The 15,934-nt window shown below is 45.2% G+C and overlaps 1 protein-coding gene across 1 annotated transcript in view; it reads right to left on the reverse strand.

Annotated features, from left to right (window-relative positions):
* The window catches only part of insra (insulin receptor a), a 99,766-nt gene that overhangs the window by 69,793 nt on the left and 14,039 nt on the right, over positions 1-15,934 (reverse strand). The window contains exon 2 of the mRNA XM_037533124.1: positions 672-1,220. Within this exon, the coding sequence (XP_037389021.1) occupies positions 672-1,220 (549 nt within the window). The remainder of the gene's footprint in view (positions 1-671; positions 1,221-15,934) is intronic.

Here is a 15,934-nt window from a genome sequence, read left to right on the forward strand (position 1 = left end):
TACTACTGTGATCAATTTCAGCACCATAAGCCATCAAGAACACCATTAGTGCTCAAAAACACCCTGACCACACATTAGTCCTGTTTAATTGGGTGCGATGTCTCTCCACTCACTGTCCAGTTTATCAGCTCCACTGACCGTTCAGTTCCCCTCTGTAGTTCTACACTTACAGACTGTAGTCCATCTGTTTCTCTGATACTCTGTTACCCTGTTCTTCAGTGGTCAGGACCCCCATGGACCCTCAGAGAGAAGGTACTATCTGGGTGGTGGTGGTGTGTTAGTGTGTGTTGATCAGACACAGCAGCGCTATGAAAACAGCTCTGTAACGAAACGTAGTCGGTCAGTGTTCTTTGAGTACGTACAATCTCCTCAGTGCAGTCAAACCAAGGGAATGATGTAGTTTATCACGACAGCGAATAAACATCGACATGTTGCCCCGCCCGACTTCCGCCCTGCTGATACAGTACGAGGAAAGATGAGGATAAACACACACACACAAACCGCTGACTCGCTATTTTAGTCACTCTGTAGCTCAGAATATCTTCACTACTGCCTTACAACGTCAACAGCAGTCAACATGGAGAAGAAACCCCTGGAGAAGTGGGTGTGGAAGCGTTCGAGAGGTTAGAAGAACACAAACCGCACCGGAAGGCCAATCGGTCGCTACTCACTTCTCTGGCAGTGCTTCTGCGTCCAGCAGCGCTCACTGAAGTGTCCGTTGATGGTGGTCTGAGGGCAGGTGGTCTTGCCTTTAGCCATGCCGGGACACACGTCCCCGCACTCTCCGTCATTCTTATTGGCCACGATGTAGTTGTCCTCCACGGAGTCGAGGATTTTGGACCAGTCGAGGGTGGAGAGGTAGCAGAGGTCCGGGTTCTTCTCCACTCGCACGGCGCCGCGGGTGATGTTCATCATGCTGTGCAGGCCCACCTCCTTCAGCTGGAGCATCTCGAACAGCACCAGCGCGTAGTTGAAGAACAGGTTGTTCCCGCGGATCACCGTCAGGTTCGGGAAGAGGTTGCTGAGGCTCTCCAGGCCGTAAACCCGGAAGAGCAGCAGATAGTCCGTCACCACCGTCAGCTTGGGGTAACTCAGGCCGCGGAAGTCCTCCGGCTTCGTGGTGAACATCAGGAGGATCTTCAGGTGGCCCTCGATCACCGTGCAGTTCTCCAGGGAACGCAGGTTGGTCACATTGTTCCTGATGTCTTTACTCGGACAAACTGGAAGGAAACAGAACAAAACAGGAAGAGATGTTATTAATTAGTGAGTCGACAAGTAATTAATAAATGATGGGAGGATTAAAACACGAAACGATTACCTTAAAAAAAAAAAAAATTCCATAACGCTCAGTGTTTACCTGACAGACTGTAATACACTACAGGAAGCGTAGGGGGCGATACGGCTTCTACTGTTTCATTTAAAAAGCTCTATAATGTTCATATGATCCACACAGTCGCTCTGACAGACTGTAATACACTACAGGAAGCGTAGGGGGCGATACGGCTTCTACTGTTTCATTTAAAAAGCTCTATAATGTTCATATGATCCACACAGTCGCTCTGACAGACCGTAATACACTACAGGAAGCGTAGGGGGCGATACGGCTTCTACTGTTTCCTTTAAAAAGCTCTATAATGTTCATATGATCCACACAGTCGCTCTAACAGACTGTAATACACTACAGGAAGCGTAGGGGGCGATACGGCTTCTACTGTTTCATTTAAAAAGCTCTATAATGTTCATATGATCCACACAGTCGCTCTGACAGACTGTAATACACTACAGGAAGCGTAGGGGGCGATACGGCTTCTACTGTTTCATTTAAAAAGCTCTATAATGTTCATATGATCCACACAGTCGCTCTGACAGACTGTAATACACTACAGGAAGCGTAGGGGGCGATACGGCTTCTACTGTTTCATTTAAAAAGCTCTATAATGTTCATATGATCCACACAGTCGCTCTGACAGACTGTAATACACTACAGGAAGCGTAGGGGGCGATACGGCTTCTACTGTTTCATTTAAAAAGCTCTATAATGTTCATATGATCCACACAGACGCTCTGACAGACTGTAATACACTACAGGAAGCGTAGGGGGCGATACGGCTTCTACTGTTTCATTTAAAAAGCTCTATAATGTTCATATGATCCACACAGTCGCTCTGACAGACTGTAATACACTACAGGAAGCGTAGGGGGCGATACGGCTTCTACTGTTTCATTTAAAAAGCTCTATAATGTTCATATGATCCACACAGTCGCTCTGACAGACTGTAATACACTACAGGAAGCGTAGGGGGCGATACGGCTTCTACTGTTTCATTTAAAAAGCTCTATAATGTTCATATGATCCACACAGTCGCTCTGACAGACTGTAATACACTACAGGAAGCGTAGGGGGCGATACGGCTTCTACTGTTTCATTTAAAAAGCTCTATAATGTTCATATGATCCACGCAGTCGCTCTGACAGACTGTAATACACTACAGGAAGCGTAGGGGGCGATACGGCTTCTACTGTTTCATTTAAAAAGCTCTATAATGTTCATATGATCCACACAGTCGCTCTGACAGACTGTAATACACTACAGGAAGCGTAGGGGGCGATACGGCTTCTACTGTTTCATTTAAAAAGCTCTATAATGTTCATATGATCCACACAGTCGCTCTGACAGACTGTAATACACTACAGGAAGCGTAGGGGGCGATACGACTTCTACTGTTTCATTTAAAAAGCTCTATAATGTTCATATGATCCACACAGTCGCTCTGACAGACTGTAATACACTACAGGAAGCGTAGGGGGCGATACGGCTTCTACTGTTTCATTTAAAAAGCTCTATAATGTTCATATGATCCACACAGTCGCTCTGACAGACTGTAATACACTACAGGAAGCGTAGGGGGCGATACGGCTTCTACTGTTTCATTTAAAAAGCTCTATAATGTTCATATGATCCACACAGTCGCTCTGACAGACTGTAATACACTACAGGAAGCGTAGGGGGCGATACGGCTTCTACTGTTTCATTTAAAAAGCTCTATAATGTTCATATGATCCACACAGTCGCTCTGACAGACTGTAATACACTACAGGAAGCGTAGGGGGCGATACGGCTTCTACTGTTTCATTTAAAAAGCTCTATAATGTTCATATGATCCACACAGTCGCTCTGACAGACTGTAATACACTACAGGAAGCGTAGGGGGCGATACGGCTTCTACTGTTTCATTTAAAAAGCTCTATAATGTTCATATGATCCACACAGTCGCTCTGACAGACTGTAATACACTACAGGAAGCGTAGGGGGCGATACGGCTTCTACTGTTTCATTTAAAAAGCTCTATAATGTTCATATGATCCACACAGTCGCTCTGACAGACTGCAATACACTACAGGAAGCGTAGGGGGCGATACGGCTTCTACTGTTTCATTTAAAAAGCTTTATAATGTTCATATAATCCACACAGTCGCTCTGACAGACTGTAATACACTACAGGAAGCGTAGGGGGCGATACGGCTTCTACTGTTTCATTTAAAAAGCTCTATAATGTTCATATGATCCACACAGTCGCTCTGACAGACTGTAATACACTACAAGAAGCGTAGGGGGCGATACGGCTTCTACTGTTTCATTTAAAAAGCTCTATAATGTTCATATGATCCACACAGTCGCTCTGACAGACTGTAATACACTACAGGAAGCGTAGGGGGCGATACGGCTTCTACTGTTTCATTTAAAAAGCTCTATAATGTTCATATGATCCACACAGTCGCTCTGACAGACTGTAATACACTACAGGAAGCGTAGGGGGCGATACGGCTTCTACTGTTTCATTTAAAAAGCTCTATAATGTTCATATGATCCACACAGTCGCTCTGACAGACTGTAATACACTACAGGAAGCGTAGGGGGCGATACGGCTTCTACTGTTTCATTTAAAAAGCTCTATAATGTTCATATGATCCACACAGTCGCTCTGACAGACTGCAATACACTACAGGAAGCGTAGGGGGCGATACGGCTTCTACTGTTTCATTTAAAAAGCTCTATAATGTTCATATGATCCACACAGTCGCTCTGACAGACTGTAATACACTACAGGAAGCGTAGGGGGCGATACGGCTTCTACTGTTTCATTTAAAAAGCTCTATAATGTTCATATGATCCACACAGTCGCTCTGACAGACTGTAGTACACTACAGGAAGCGTAGGGGGCGATACGGCTTCTACTGTTTCATTTAAAAAGCTCTATAATGTTCATATGATCCACACAGTCGCTCTGACAGACTGTAATACACTACAGGAAGCGTAGGGGGCGATACGGCTTCTACTGTTTCATTTAAAAAGCTCTATAATGTTCATATGATCCACACAGTCGCTCTGACAGACTGTAATACACTACAGGAAGCGTAGGGGGCGATACGGCTTCTACTGCTTCATTTAAAAAGCTCTATAATGTTCATATGATCCACACAGTCGCTCTGACAGACTGTAATACACTACAGGAAGCGTAGGGGGCGATACGGCTTCTACTGTTTCATTTAAAAAGCTCTATAATGTTCATATGATCCACACAGTCGCTCTGACAGACTGTAATACACTACAGGAAGCGTAGGGGGCGATACGGCTTCTACTGTTTCATTTAAAAAGCTCTATAATGTTCATATGATCCACACAGTCGCTCTGACAGACTGTAATACACTACAGGAAGCGTAGGGGGCGATACGGCTTCTACTGTTTCATTTAAAAAGCTCTATAATGTTCATATGATCCACACAGTCGCTCTGACAGACTGTAATACACTACAGGAAGCGTAGGGGGCGATACGGCTTCTACTGTTTCATTTAAAAAGCTCTATAATGTTCATATGATCCACACAGTCGCTCTGACAGACTGTAATACACTACAGGAAGCGTAGGGGGCGATACGGCTTCTACTGTTTCATTTAAAAAGCTCTATAATGTTCATATGATCCACACAGTCGCTCTGACAGACTGTAATACACTACAGGAAGCGTAGGGGGCGATACGGCTTCTACTGTTTCATTTAAAAAGCTCTATAATGTTCATATGATCCACACAGTCGCTCTGACAGACTGTAATACACTACAGGAAGCGTAGGGGGCGATACGGCTTCTACTGTTTCATTTATAAAGCTCTATAATGTTCATATGATCCACACAGTCGCTCTGACAGACTGTAATACACTACAGGAAGCGTAGGGGGCGATACGGCTTCTACTGTTTCATTTAAAAAGCTCTATAATGTTCATATGATCCACACAGTCGCTCTGACAGACTGTAATACACTACAGGAAGCGTAGGGGGCGATACGGCTTCTACTGTTTCATTTAAAAAGCTCTATAATGTTCATATGATCCACACAGTCGCTCTGACAGACTGTAATACACTACAGGAAGCGTAGGGGGCGATACGGCTTCTACTGTTTCATTTAAAAAGCTCTATAATGTTCATATGATCCACACAGTCGCTCTGACAGACTGTAATACACTACAGGAAGCGTAGGGGGCGATACGGCTTCTACTGTTTCATTTAAAAAGCTCTATAATGTTCATATGATCCACACAGTCGCTCTGACAGACTGTAATACACTACAGGAAGCGTAGGGGGCGATACGGCTTCTACTGTTTCATTTAAAAAGCTCTATAATGTTCATATGATCCACACAGTCGCTCTGACAGACCGTAATACACTACAGGAAGCGTAGGGGGCGATACGGCTTCTACTGTTTCATTTAAAAAGCTCTATAATGTTCATATGATCCACACAGTCGCTCTGACAGACCGTAATACACTACAGGAAGCGTAGGGGGCGATACGGCTTCTACTGTTTCATTTAAAAAGCTCTATAATGTTCATATGATCCACACGGTCGCTCTGACAGACTGTAATACACTACAGGAAGCGTAGGGGGCGATACGGCTTCTACTGTTTCATTTAAAAAGCTCTATAATGTTCATATGATCCACACAGTCGCTCTGACAGACTGTAATACACTACAGGAAGCGTAGGGGGCGATACGGCTTCTACTGTTTCATTTAAAAAGCTCTATAATGTTCATATGATCCACACAGTCGCTCTGACAGACTGTAATACACTACAGGAAGCGTAGGGGGCGATACGGCTTCTACTGTTTCATTTAAAAAGCTCTATAATGTTCATATGATCCACACAGTCGCTCTGACAGACCGTAATACACTACAGGAAGCGTAGGGGGCGATACGGCTTCTACTGTTTCATTTAAAAAGCTCTATAATGTTCATATGATCCACACGGTCGCTCTGACAGACTGTAATACACTACAGGAAGCGTAGGGGGCGATACGGCTTCTACTGTTTCATTTAAAAAGCTCTATAATGTTCATATGATCCACACAGTCGCTCTGACAGACTGTAATACACTACAGGAAGCGTAGGGGGCGATACGGCTTCTACTGTTTCATTTAAAAAGCTCTATAATGTTCATATGATCCACACAGTCGCTCTGACAGACTGTAATACACTACAGGAAGCGTAGGGGGCGATACAGCTTCTACTGTTTCATTTAAAAAGCTCTATAATGTTCATATGATCCACACAGTCGCTCTGACAGACTGTAATACACTACAGGAAGCGTAGGGGGCGATACGGCTTCTACTGTTTCATTTAAAAAGCTCTATAATGTTCATATGATCCACACAGTCGCTCTGACAGACTGTAATACACTACAGGAAGCGTAGGGGGCGATACGGCTTCTACTGTTTCATTTAAAAAGCTCTATAATGTTCATATGATCCACACAGTCGCTCTGACAGACTGTAATACACTACAGGAAGCGTAGGGGGCGATACGGCTTCTACTGTTTCATTTAAAAAGCTCTATAATGTTCATATGATCCACACAGTCGCTCTGACAGACTGTAATACACTACAGGAAGCGTAGGGGGCGATACGGCTTCTACTGTTTCATTTAAAAAGCTCTATAATGTTCATATGATCCACACAGTCGCTCTGACAGACTGTAATACACTACAGGAAGCGTAGGGGGCGATACGGCTTCTACTGTTTCATTTAAAAAGCTCTATAATGTTCATATGATCCACACAGTCACTCTGACAGACTGTAATACACTACAGGAAGCGTAGGGGGCGATACGGCTTCTACTGTTTCATTTAAAAAGCTCTATAATGTTCATATGATCCACACAGTCGCTCTGACAGACTGTAATACACTACAGGAAGCGTAGGGGGCGATACGGCTTCTACTGTTTCATTTAAAAAGCTCTATAATGTTCATATGATCCACACAGTCACTCTGACAGACTGTAATACACTACAGGAAGCGTAGGGGGTGATACGGCTTCTACTGTTTCATTTAAAAAGCTCTATAACGTTCATATGATCCACACAGTCGCTCTGACAGACTGTAATACACTACAGGAAGCGTAGGGGGCGATACGGCTTCTACTGTTTCATTTAAAAAGCTCTATAATGTTCATATGATCCACACAGTCGCTCTGACAGACTGTAATACACTACAGGAAGCGTAGGGGGCGATACGGCTTCTACTGTTTCATTTAAAAAGCTCTATAATGTTCATATGATCCACACAGTCGCTCTGACAGACTGTAATACACTACAGGAAGCGTAGGGGGCGATACGGCTTCTACTGTTTCATTTAAAAAGCTCTATAATGTTCATATGATCCACACAGTCACTCTGACAGACTGTTTCTTTAGTCTTTAGTTACAGCCCTAAAAAAATAAAAAACATGGGCTATCACTTTAAGAATGTAGATTTTTCTAGTTTTCATTAAATGCCACTGAAAAAGAGCCACAGCCCAATTTAAAATATCGTATTAGAATAGAGGCTGAGAGTTGAGTGTATTGCATCAACTCCAGAATATACAACATACACTAGAAATGCGCTAAACACTGCAAAGGAATACGATATAGTTTACGATGCTGTCAGAGCAGCTGCGTTTCAAACCCCCTGACTTTTACACATCATATAAAAACAAATGACTCAAATTAAACGATGTAATCATTCAAGTCGTGCAGCTAAAATTCTACATAAACAGCAACCTGATGACTTTCACTGGGACAGCGTAACACCTGCAGTAGTTCTTTAATCGAACCCTCATTCAGAAGAAAAACACATTCCAACAGCGCTACTAAAGTAGGCCGAGGCCTGAGAGCACCGAGGGCCTGGACTCGCGCTGTTCTGTTTCCTGCCTGTGAGCAGATGCTTTCCACGTGATATAACAGGGCTTATGCTGATCGTAAAACATCTCCGTGCAGCGTCTGACATTTCAGCTCTACTACTCAGGCCCAGCGACGAGGAAGCCCTGCAGAGGGCCTGTCTGGGTCTAACGCGTCATTCAGAAAGTCAAGTCTCCACCTCACTTCAACCACACCATTCAGACGCCCGGCACAGCCACCAACACCCGGCACAGCCACCAACTCCCGACACAGCCACTCAGACTCTCGGCACAGGCACCAACTCCCGACACAGTAACTCACACCCTCGGCACAGCCACTCAGACTCTCGGCACAGCCACCAACACCTGGCACAGCCACCCAGACTCTCGGCACAGCCACCAACTCCCGACACAGCCACTCAGACTCTCGGCACAGCCACTCAGACTCTCGGCACAGCCACCAACTCCCGACACAGTAACTCACACCCTCGGCACAACCACTCAGACTCTCGGCACAGCCACCAACTCCCGACACAGCCACTCAGACTCTCGGCACAGGCACCAACTCCCGACACAGTAACTCACACCCTCGGCACAGCCACCAACTCCCGACACAGCCACTCAGACTCTCGGCACAGCCACCAACTCCCGACACAGTAACTCACACCCTCGGCACAGCCACTCAGACTCTCGGCACAGCCACCAACTCCCGACACAGCCACTCAGACTCTCGGCACAGCCATCAACTCCCGACACAGCCACTCAGACTCTCGGCACAGCCACCAACTCCCGACACAGTAACTCACACCCTCGGCACAGCCACCAACTCCCGACACAGCCACTCAGACTCTCGGCACAGCCACCAACTCCCGACACAGTAACTCACACCCTCGGCACAGCCACTCAGACTCTCGGCACAGCCACTCACACTCTCGGCACAGCCACCAACTCCCGACACAGCCACTCAGACTCTAGGCACAGCCACTCACACTCTCGGCACAGCCACCAACTCCCGGCACAGCCACTCACACTCTCGGCACAGCCACCAACTCCCGACACAGCCACTCAGACTCTCGGCACAGCCACCAACTCCCGACACAGTAACTCACACCCTCGGCACAGCCACTCAGACTCTCGGCACAGCCACTCACACTCTCGGCACAGCCACCAACACCCGGCACAGCCCGTCAGACTCTCGGCACAGCCACCAACACCCGGCACAGCCAATCAGACTCTCGGCACAGCCACCAACACCCGGCACAGCCACGCAGACTCTCGGCACAGCCACTCAGATTCTCGGCACAGCCACCAACACCCGGCACAGCCACTCACACTCTCGGCACAGCCACTCACACGCTCGGCACAGCCACTCACACGCTCGGCACAGCCACTCACACGCTCGGCACAGCCACTCAGATTCTCGGCACAGCCACCAACACCCGGCACAGCCACTCACACTCTCGGCACAGCCACCAACACCCGGCACAGCCACTCACACTCTCGGCACAGCCACTCAGAAGCCCAGCACAGCCACTCAGAAGCCCGGCACAGCCATTCAGAGGCCCGGCACAGCCATTCAGACACCCAACAAAACCATTCAGACACCCAGTGACTCAAGCCGATATCAAAAGTACACGACTCACTCAGACACCCAGCAAGTTAACCTCAGTTCAGCTGCACCACTCAGACACCCACCACCATCGCTCAGCGACTCAGCTGCACCACTTTCAGCGCCAACAACATCTTTCACAAAACACTCGTTCAGACGCCCAGAACAGGCGTCCAGAAAGCCACTGCATCGCTCACAGACAACCGCAGCGCTCAGAAATAAAGAACCTCTGTACGACAGTCTCCATCATCACGCTCCTCTCCGGAGCCGGACTCGCCCCCTTTAACGCAGCCTCTCTGAACCCCCGCGACCCTAACGGTCAGCAGGAATCACACGGAAACTACAGTCGGAAACTTACACACGTTCCATACGCCACGTACAGAGAGCGAGAAACAGGAGGGGGGGCAGAGCAGCAGGACCAACGGAGGAGAACAGGAGCGACACAGAGGACGACCAGTGAGGCAGCGAGAACAACAAACACCGGGTCACACAAACAAAAACAGAACTCGAGCCTGGAATTCCTCACGGAACGTTTGAACCACGGCAGTTTACAGGATTATTAGTGATGAGTCTCTAAAAACACTGAGGAGGGGGCCGCACTGCCGGGTATCCGGCTGAGGAGCACAAACCTCAACTCAAAAAAGGTGGAACACTGTGCGAAAGGACAACCTGACTCGTAAATGACTTGACTCGTTTTCTACTGACACACGACACGGTGGTGGTAATACCGCACATGTACAGTAACCAATGCACAGTCACGTCACCTGTACGTTCTTACAAAGGCCGGGAACCTGCATTCACACTGCTCGGAGAAGTTCAGCAGAATTACCGCAGGTCCTAAAGCTTTGTCTCGGTTTTCATGGATCCATAGCGCCTCCCAGAAGGAAGAGACTGGAAAATACGGATTTCTGGATGCGAGGAATCTAATTATTCTCTTCGCTTACTTTCAGCACACCCTGAAGTGAACAGAATCAACCGAAGGAAGTGCTGATCCAACCATCTCTGAGGCTTTACTCACAATGCGCTGCATTTCATTACGGGCCTGGACGTTCACACGCATACATACATACATACATACATACATACATATATCTATTAAACGTTGACCTGCCTACAAAGACAAAGACTCCGTGTTATATCTTTAACCTCTTCAGCTCCTCGGGACCACCGGTGGGTCCAAACCGCACTTGGTCATGTTCTTCATAACGTTCATATTCCATAAGCTCCATTCAGAAGCTGGGCGTCGTGTGAGGCTGTAGCTCTTCTCTCCAGTCTAATAGACGGTGATGTCATTTTAAACCCTTATAATAAAAGAAGCTGAACTCAGTTTGTTTTTCTACTGAAAGTCGACCCGTTTTTCCCCAAATCTGGGCTCTAAACTATAAACAGACGGCGTCTCTTCAGTGATCTGCTCTGGAAACATCACTTTTAGAGAACAACACAAAGAGCGGCGGAGATTTTTGGCTCTCAGCAGTGAATTGTGAGCGTGTAGTGAAATGTGGAGATCATAGAACACAGGTTCTGTTAATTTGAGGCTGCGTCCACAACGAAGGTCGAGGCTGTTCTCTACGCAGGGAGTCACAGAACAACGTCCAGAAATGCTGCCCACTTCTCTGGGCTCCTGCTAATCTGAAATGCACCGACGCTCAGTGGGAAAAACGTGTGCTGTGGTCTGACGAGTCCACTTTCTGACCGCTTATGTTCTTCAGCCCAAAAAGAGAAAAAGGATCCAGACTGTGGTAAAGAATTACGTTAGATTTTTTACGTTAGATTAGGTTCCTAAGCGCTGTAAAAAGAGAAAGTGACGCAACAACAATCTGGACATATTTACCTCCTCATGCAGCTCTCTGAGTTTTACTGTGCACAGTTTAATGCATCAGGCAGTGACCAGTTCATGTAGGAACTTTCTGTGAGGAGCTTTTAGAGGGACGTCTGGTTCCCATCACCACCACTGGGAACAGATCTGACTCGGTAAGGTTATCTAGAACAGAGCGTTTCACACCAAACCCTGAATGACTCTGTTTACCTCTTAAATGTTTGAGAAAAATAAGAGGTGCTTAAAAAAGCTCAAACTGCGAGGAATGGCTGGAAGCGATGCCTCCAGCGCTACAATATTTGTGTTAAATATTTTAGTCAAATTTAAAGAACGAGACGATTTGGCCAGTTTTCAAGAATCATGAAGAATAACGAGGTCTTCATGACGCTGAAGAACCCGTTATGCATTCAAATTCAGCCTTATGCAAAAGTTTGAGCACCCCCAGGTTAAATTCCAACTTTTTATTGATTTTCCAAATGAAAAACAACATCCTCTACAGGGAACCTGCATGCGGCATTTCTCTGCACATTTTAATGCACAATTTGTACTGTAATATGGGGGGGGGGGGGGGGGGGGGCGTACAAATAAAAAAATATTTAAAACATTTTTTAAAAAAAATTTTAATCACTTTTCTGAGTGAATAAACAGTAAATGTGAAGTGTGTCTCTGTAGAGGACGCGTCAACTTATTCTCTCATTATTATTATTAAATAACTAAATAAATAAATAAAACCGTGAACATGAATGCTGGCGTTGGACGTTGGATTAAGGAGGCTGAGAATGAACTGGTGATAGGAACCAGACGTCGCCATGACTACAACAAAAATATAGACACTTTATTTACCATCCAGAACCACCAGAGAACCTACACGAGTCTTCTGAGCTTATATGGAATGCTGATGATGGAAAACAGTGGAAAATCTGGAATAATGAGTTTTCTTTGGGGACTATTTTGCCGCACAGCGCCCTGCATGTCTCCCTCCACCATGAATGGAGTTGAAGTTCTCTAAACTCTCATAAAACAGTGTCTCAGTCATCAGGCAGTGAATCCAGAACCAGTTCAATGCAGAAACGCTCGATGCTTTTTTTTCACATTTTAATCGTTTAAATATGAGGAAGTTTGGTGAAGTTGGTGGAGTTCCCCTTCATTCACAGCAGGGATTAATAAACGCAGGTTTCAGGCGTGTGTCATGTGCTGGAACATTATTTTTAGTGTCACATTCCTGATTGAGAATCTAATACACACTGTGGCGTTTACAGAGCCGACCAGCCGGCCGAGTGGAGAGTGTGTGAGGAATCTGTGCTCGGGGCGAGTGTGTGTGTGTGTGTGTGTGTGTGCGCGTGTGTGTGTGTGGTGTCCTGGTTGACTCCGTGCGGTCATCCACTTTATTTCCAGCCATACATGACAGCACAGCCAAACACCCACTCAGAACACCAGCGCTTCAGCTCAGAGCTCCGTCAGTACTGACAACACTACAGATTAAAGAGCCCAAAACATAAGTTAGGCTTTCCAGCCAAAAGGAGAAACCTACAGAAAGTTTGATGCAAGCTTTGAAAAGAAAAATAAACCCTTTGCATGTAGGATCGTGTACAAAATCAAGCAGATACCCATTAAATCTCCACGGACAAACCCTGGCAGTAGAACGAGTTGAACTGAAGAGCTCAGGGACTCTAAACAACTCAGACTGTGAAATTACTGCCATGCTAGATCTGCCCTAGACAACTGTAAGTGCTATTACTGTGCAGTGGAAGCTTCCAGGATGAGGCTCTTTTCCTGCCCTGTCGCGGCTCCACAGCTGAATCAGATCAGCAGGTAATAATAAAATAATCCTCCTCTACAGTAAAATAAAGCTCTGCTGATCCTTCAACTCAGTTTAACAGTAAATGGTCTTAAACGCTGGAGTTAATGTAGAACTGCTGATTCACCCTTTAACCCTGAAGATCAGCGCAGACGGCTGGTCACCATAGCAACACAGACGACAGTCTCGCCCAGCTAGTAGCTACGAAACGGCAAAGAGAGAGATTTAAGACGGACGTCGATAATCTGGAGACGAATGGACTGATTAGTGTTTATAGTCATTCCAGCTGGTTTCCTGATACGTTTAATCTGCAACGAGAAACTGACAAACACTAAAAAGTCACCAAGCTGAAGTTTGTCATTCGCCACCTTCTTACTCGAATTGGCCCGTTCCACCTTAAATAGAACATCAGTTACATTTTCGCATCTCAGGCTCCATTTAAGGTGGAACGGGAAAATTAGAATAAGAAGCTGGAGAATTAGAAGCGACTTCTGCCTCTCAAAAAGTCGAACATTGAGAGGCATTTTACAAGTAACTGTTCTACCTTTGAGGAAGAGTTTCCTGCTGGAGATGCGAGAAAAGCGCCTACAGCTGACAAACCATTTGAAATTCCTCATGGAAATCATGGACACTGTGTCCTCCGGGCTGAAGACCCGGGCTGAAGTATTCATGATGGTTTAGGGGGCATTAGTGCTCATGGCCTGGGTGACCTGCTCATCTGTGAAGGCTCCATTAAAGCTGAATGATATAAACATGTTTTATCAACATCTGCTGCCGTCCAGACGACGTCTTTTTCAGGGAAGGTCTTGATTATTTCAGCAAGACGATGTCAAACCACATTCTGCATGTATTACAGCAGCACTGCTCCGTATTAAGAGTTCGGGTGCTAAACTGACCTGCCTGCAGTCCAGACCGGTCACCACTGAGAACATTTGGAAACTGAAACTGACGATCAGCTGAAATCCTGAATCAAACCAGAACAGAGAACATTTCACTGTCAGAGCTGCAGCAGCGTCTCCTCAGTTCCCAAACACTGACAGAGCTGTTAAAGACGAGGCGATGAAGCTCAGCGGTAAACAGACCCGTCCCGACCTTTCTGGAACATGTTCTTGGCATTAAATTCAAAACAGGCAAATATAAAAATAAACACATAAATAAAATAAATAAATAAAATTTCCCAGTTTCTACATTTGATATGTTGTCTTTGTAGCATTTTCCTTTCCTAAAATGTGGTTTACATTATTTGCCCATCATTGCATCCTATTTTTATTCCCATTCCTCACACGTCCCAGCCTTTTCTATAATAATCATCTTCTGTAATATTTATGAACTATAATAGTTACTACCTGTAAATACTAATTGTCTGTGATATTTAATGATCTGTAATAATTATGAAAATCTGTACTGTAAGTTACTTTATTCTAAATATTATTTAGAAAACATATTGTCTAATATTTATCTCCTGTTAGTTATCTTCTCTAATAAATATGATCAGTGATATTTATCTCCTGTTAGTTATCTTCTCTAATAAATATGATCAGTGATATTTATCTCCTGTTAGTTATCTTCTCTAATAAATATGATCAGTGATATTTATCTCCTGTTAGTTATCTTCTCTAATAAATATGATCTGTGATATTTATCTCCTGTTAGTTATCTTCTCTAATAAATATGATCAGTGATATTTATCTCCTGTTAGTTATCTTCTCTAATAAATATGATCAGTGATATTTATCTCCTGTTAGTTATCTTCTCTAATAAATATGATCAGTGATATTTATGGTCTGTGATATTTGGTGACCTGTAATACTTTTCTCTATTAGTTATTAGTATCTTCTGTTATTATTAGGTTCCATACCCGTCTGTATTAGTTACCTCCTATAATAAGTGCTCTATCTAGAACAGCTGAAGTCCATTAGTCATCATCTGAAGTTATTGACAGTGATAGTTTGTTGATTTAGGGCTGAAATTTGCAGGCGCTCATGTTTTTAAGAGCAGGTATGAAAAACGGACGATACAGAGACAAAGCCGCCGTGCTGGTTTACGCTCCGTAAAGGAGTGGACGGTCAGGCGTGGGGAGTTAATGGAACACCAGGCTGTGAAACGGAGGTTTATATAAATCCCGGAGTTTCTCACAGGGCTCAGACCTTCAGCCCCGGCAGGCTGGAGTTACCGCGTCACTGCTCCACTCCATTAACGACACGAGGAGTTAGGGGCTTGCGATTTGGGGTCTGTATGGACGGCTGGAGGCTGCACTTCTGACGTCCCTCCGTCTGTCTCAGTGTCAAAAAAACCACAAAAACACGGCCAAGATAAAAAGAAGAGCTTTTTTCTTTCTGCAAAACAGGACTGCTTTTCATTAAGTTCAAATCATAATAAAACGTCTCCTCAACTCTCAAACACAAATGTGGTCTGAATTTAAAGCGTAAAATCCGCAGAGTTGACAGAAACGCTCGGTCCTTTCAACAGGCTGCGGGTCACAAACAGCCGAGTTACCGTCTCTGAAAGAC

This window comes from Pygocentrus nattereri, chromosome 2, assembly GCF_015220715.1.
Source record: "Pygocentrus nattereri isolate fPygNat1 chromosome 2, fPygNat1.pri, whole genome shotgun sequence".
NCBI classification, from domain to species: Eukaryota; Metazoa; Chordata; class Actinopteri; order Characiformes; family Serrasalmidae; genus Pygocentrus; species Pygocentrus nattereri.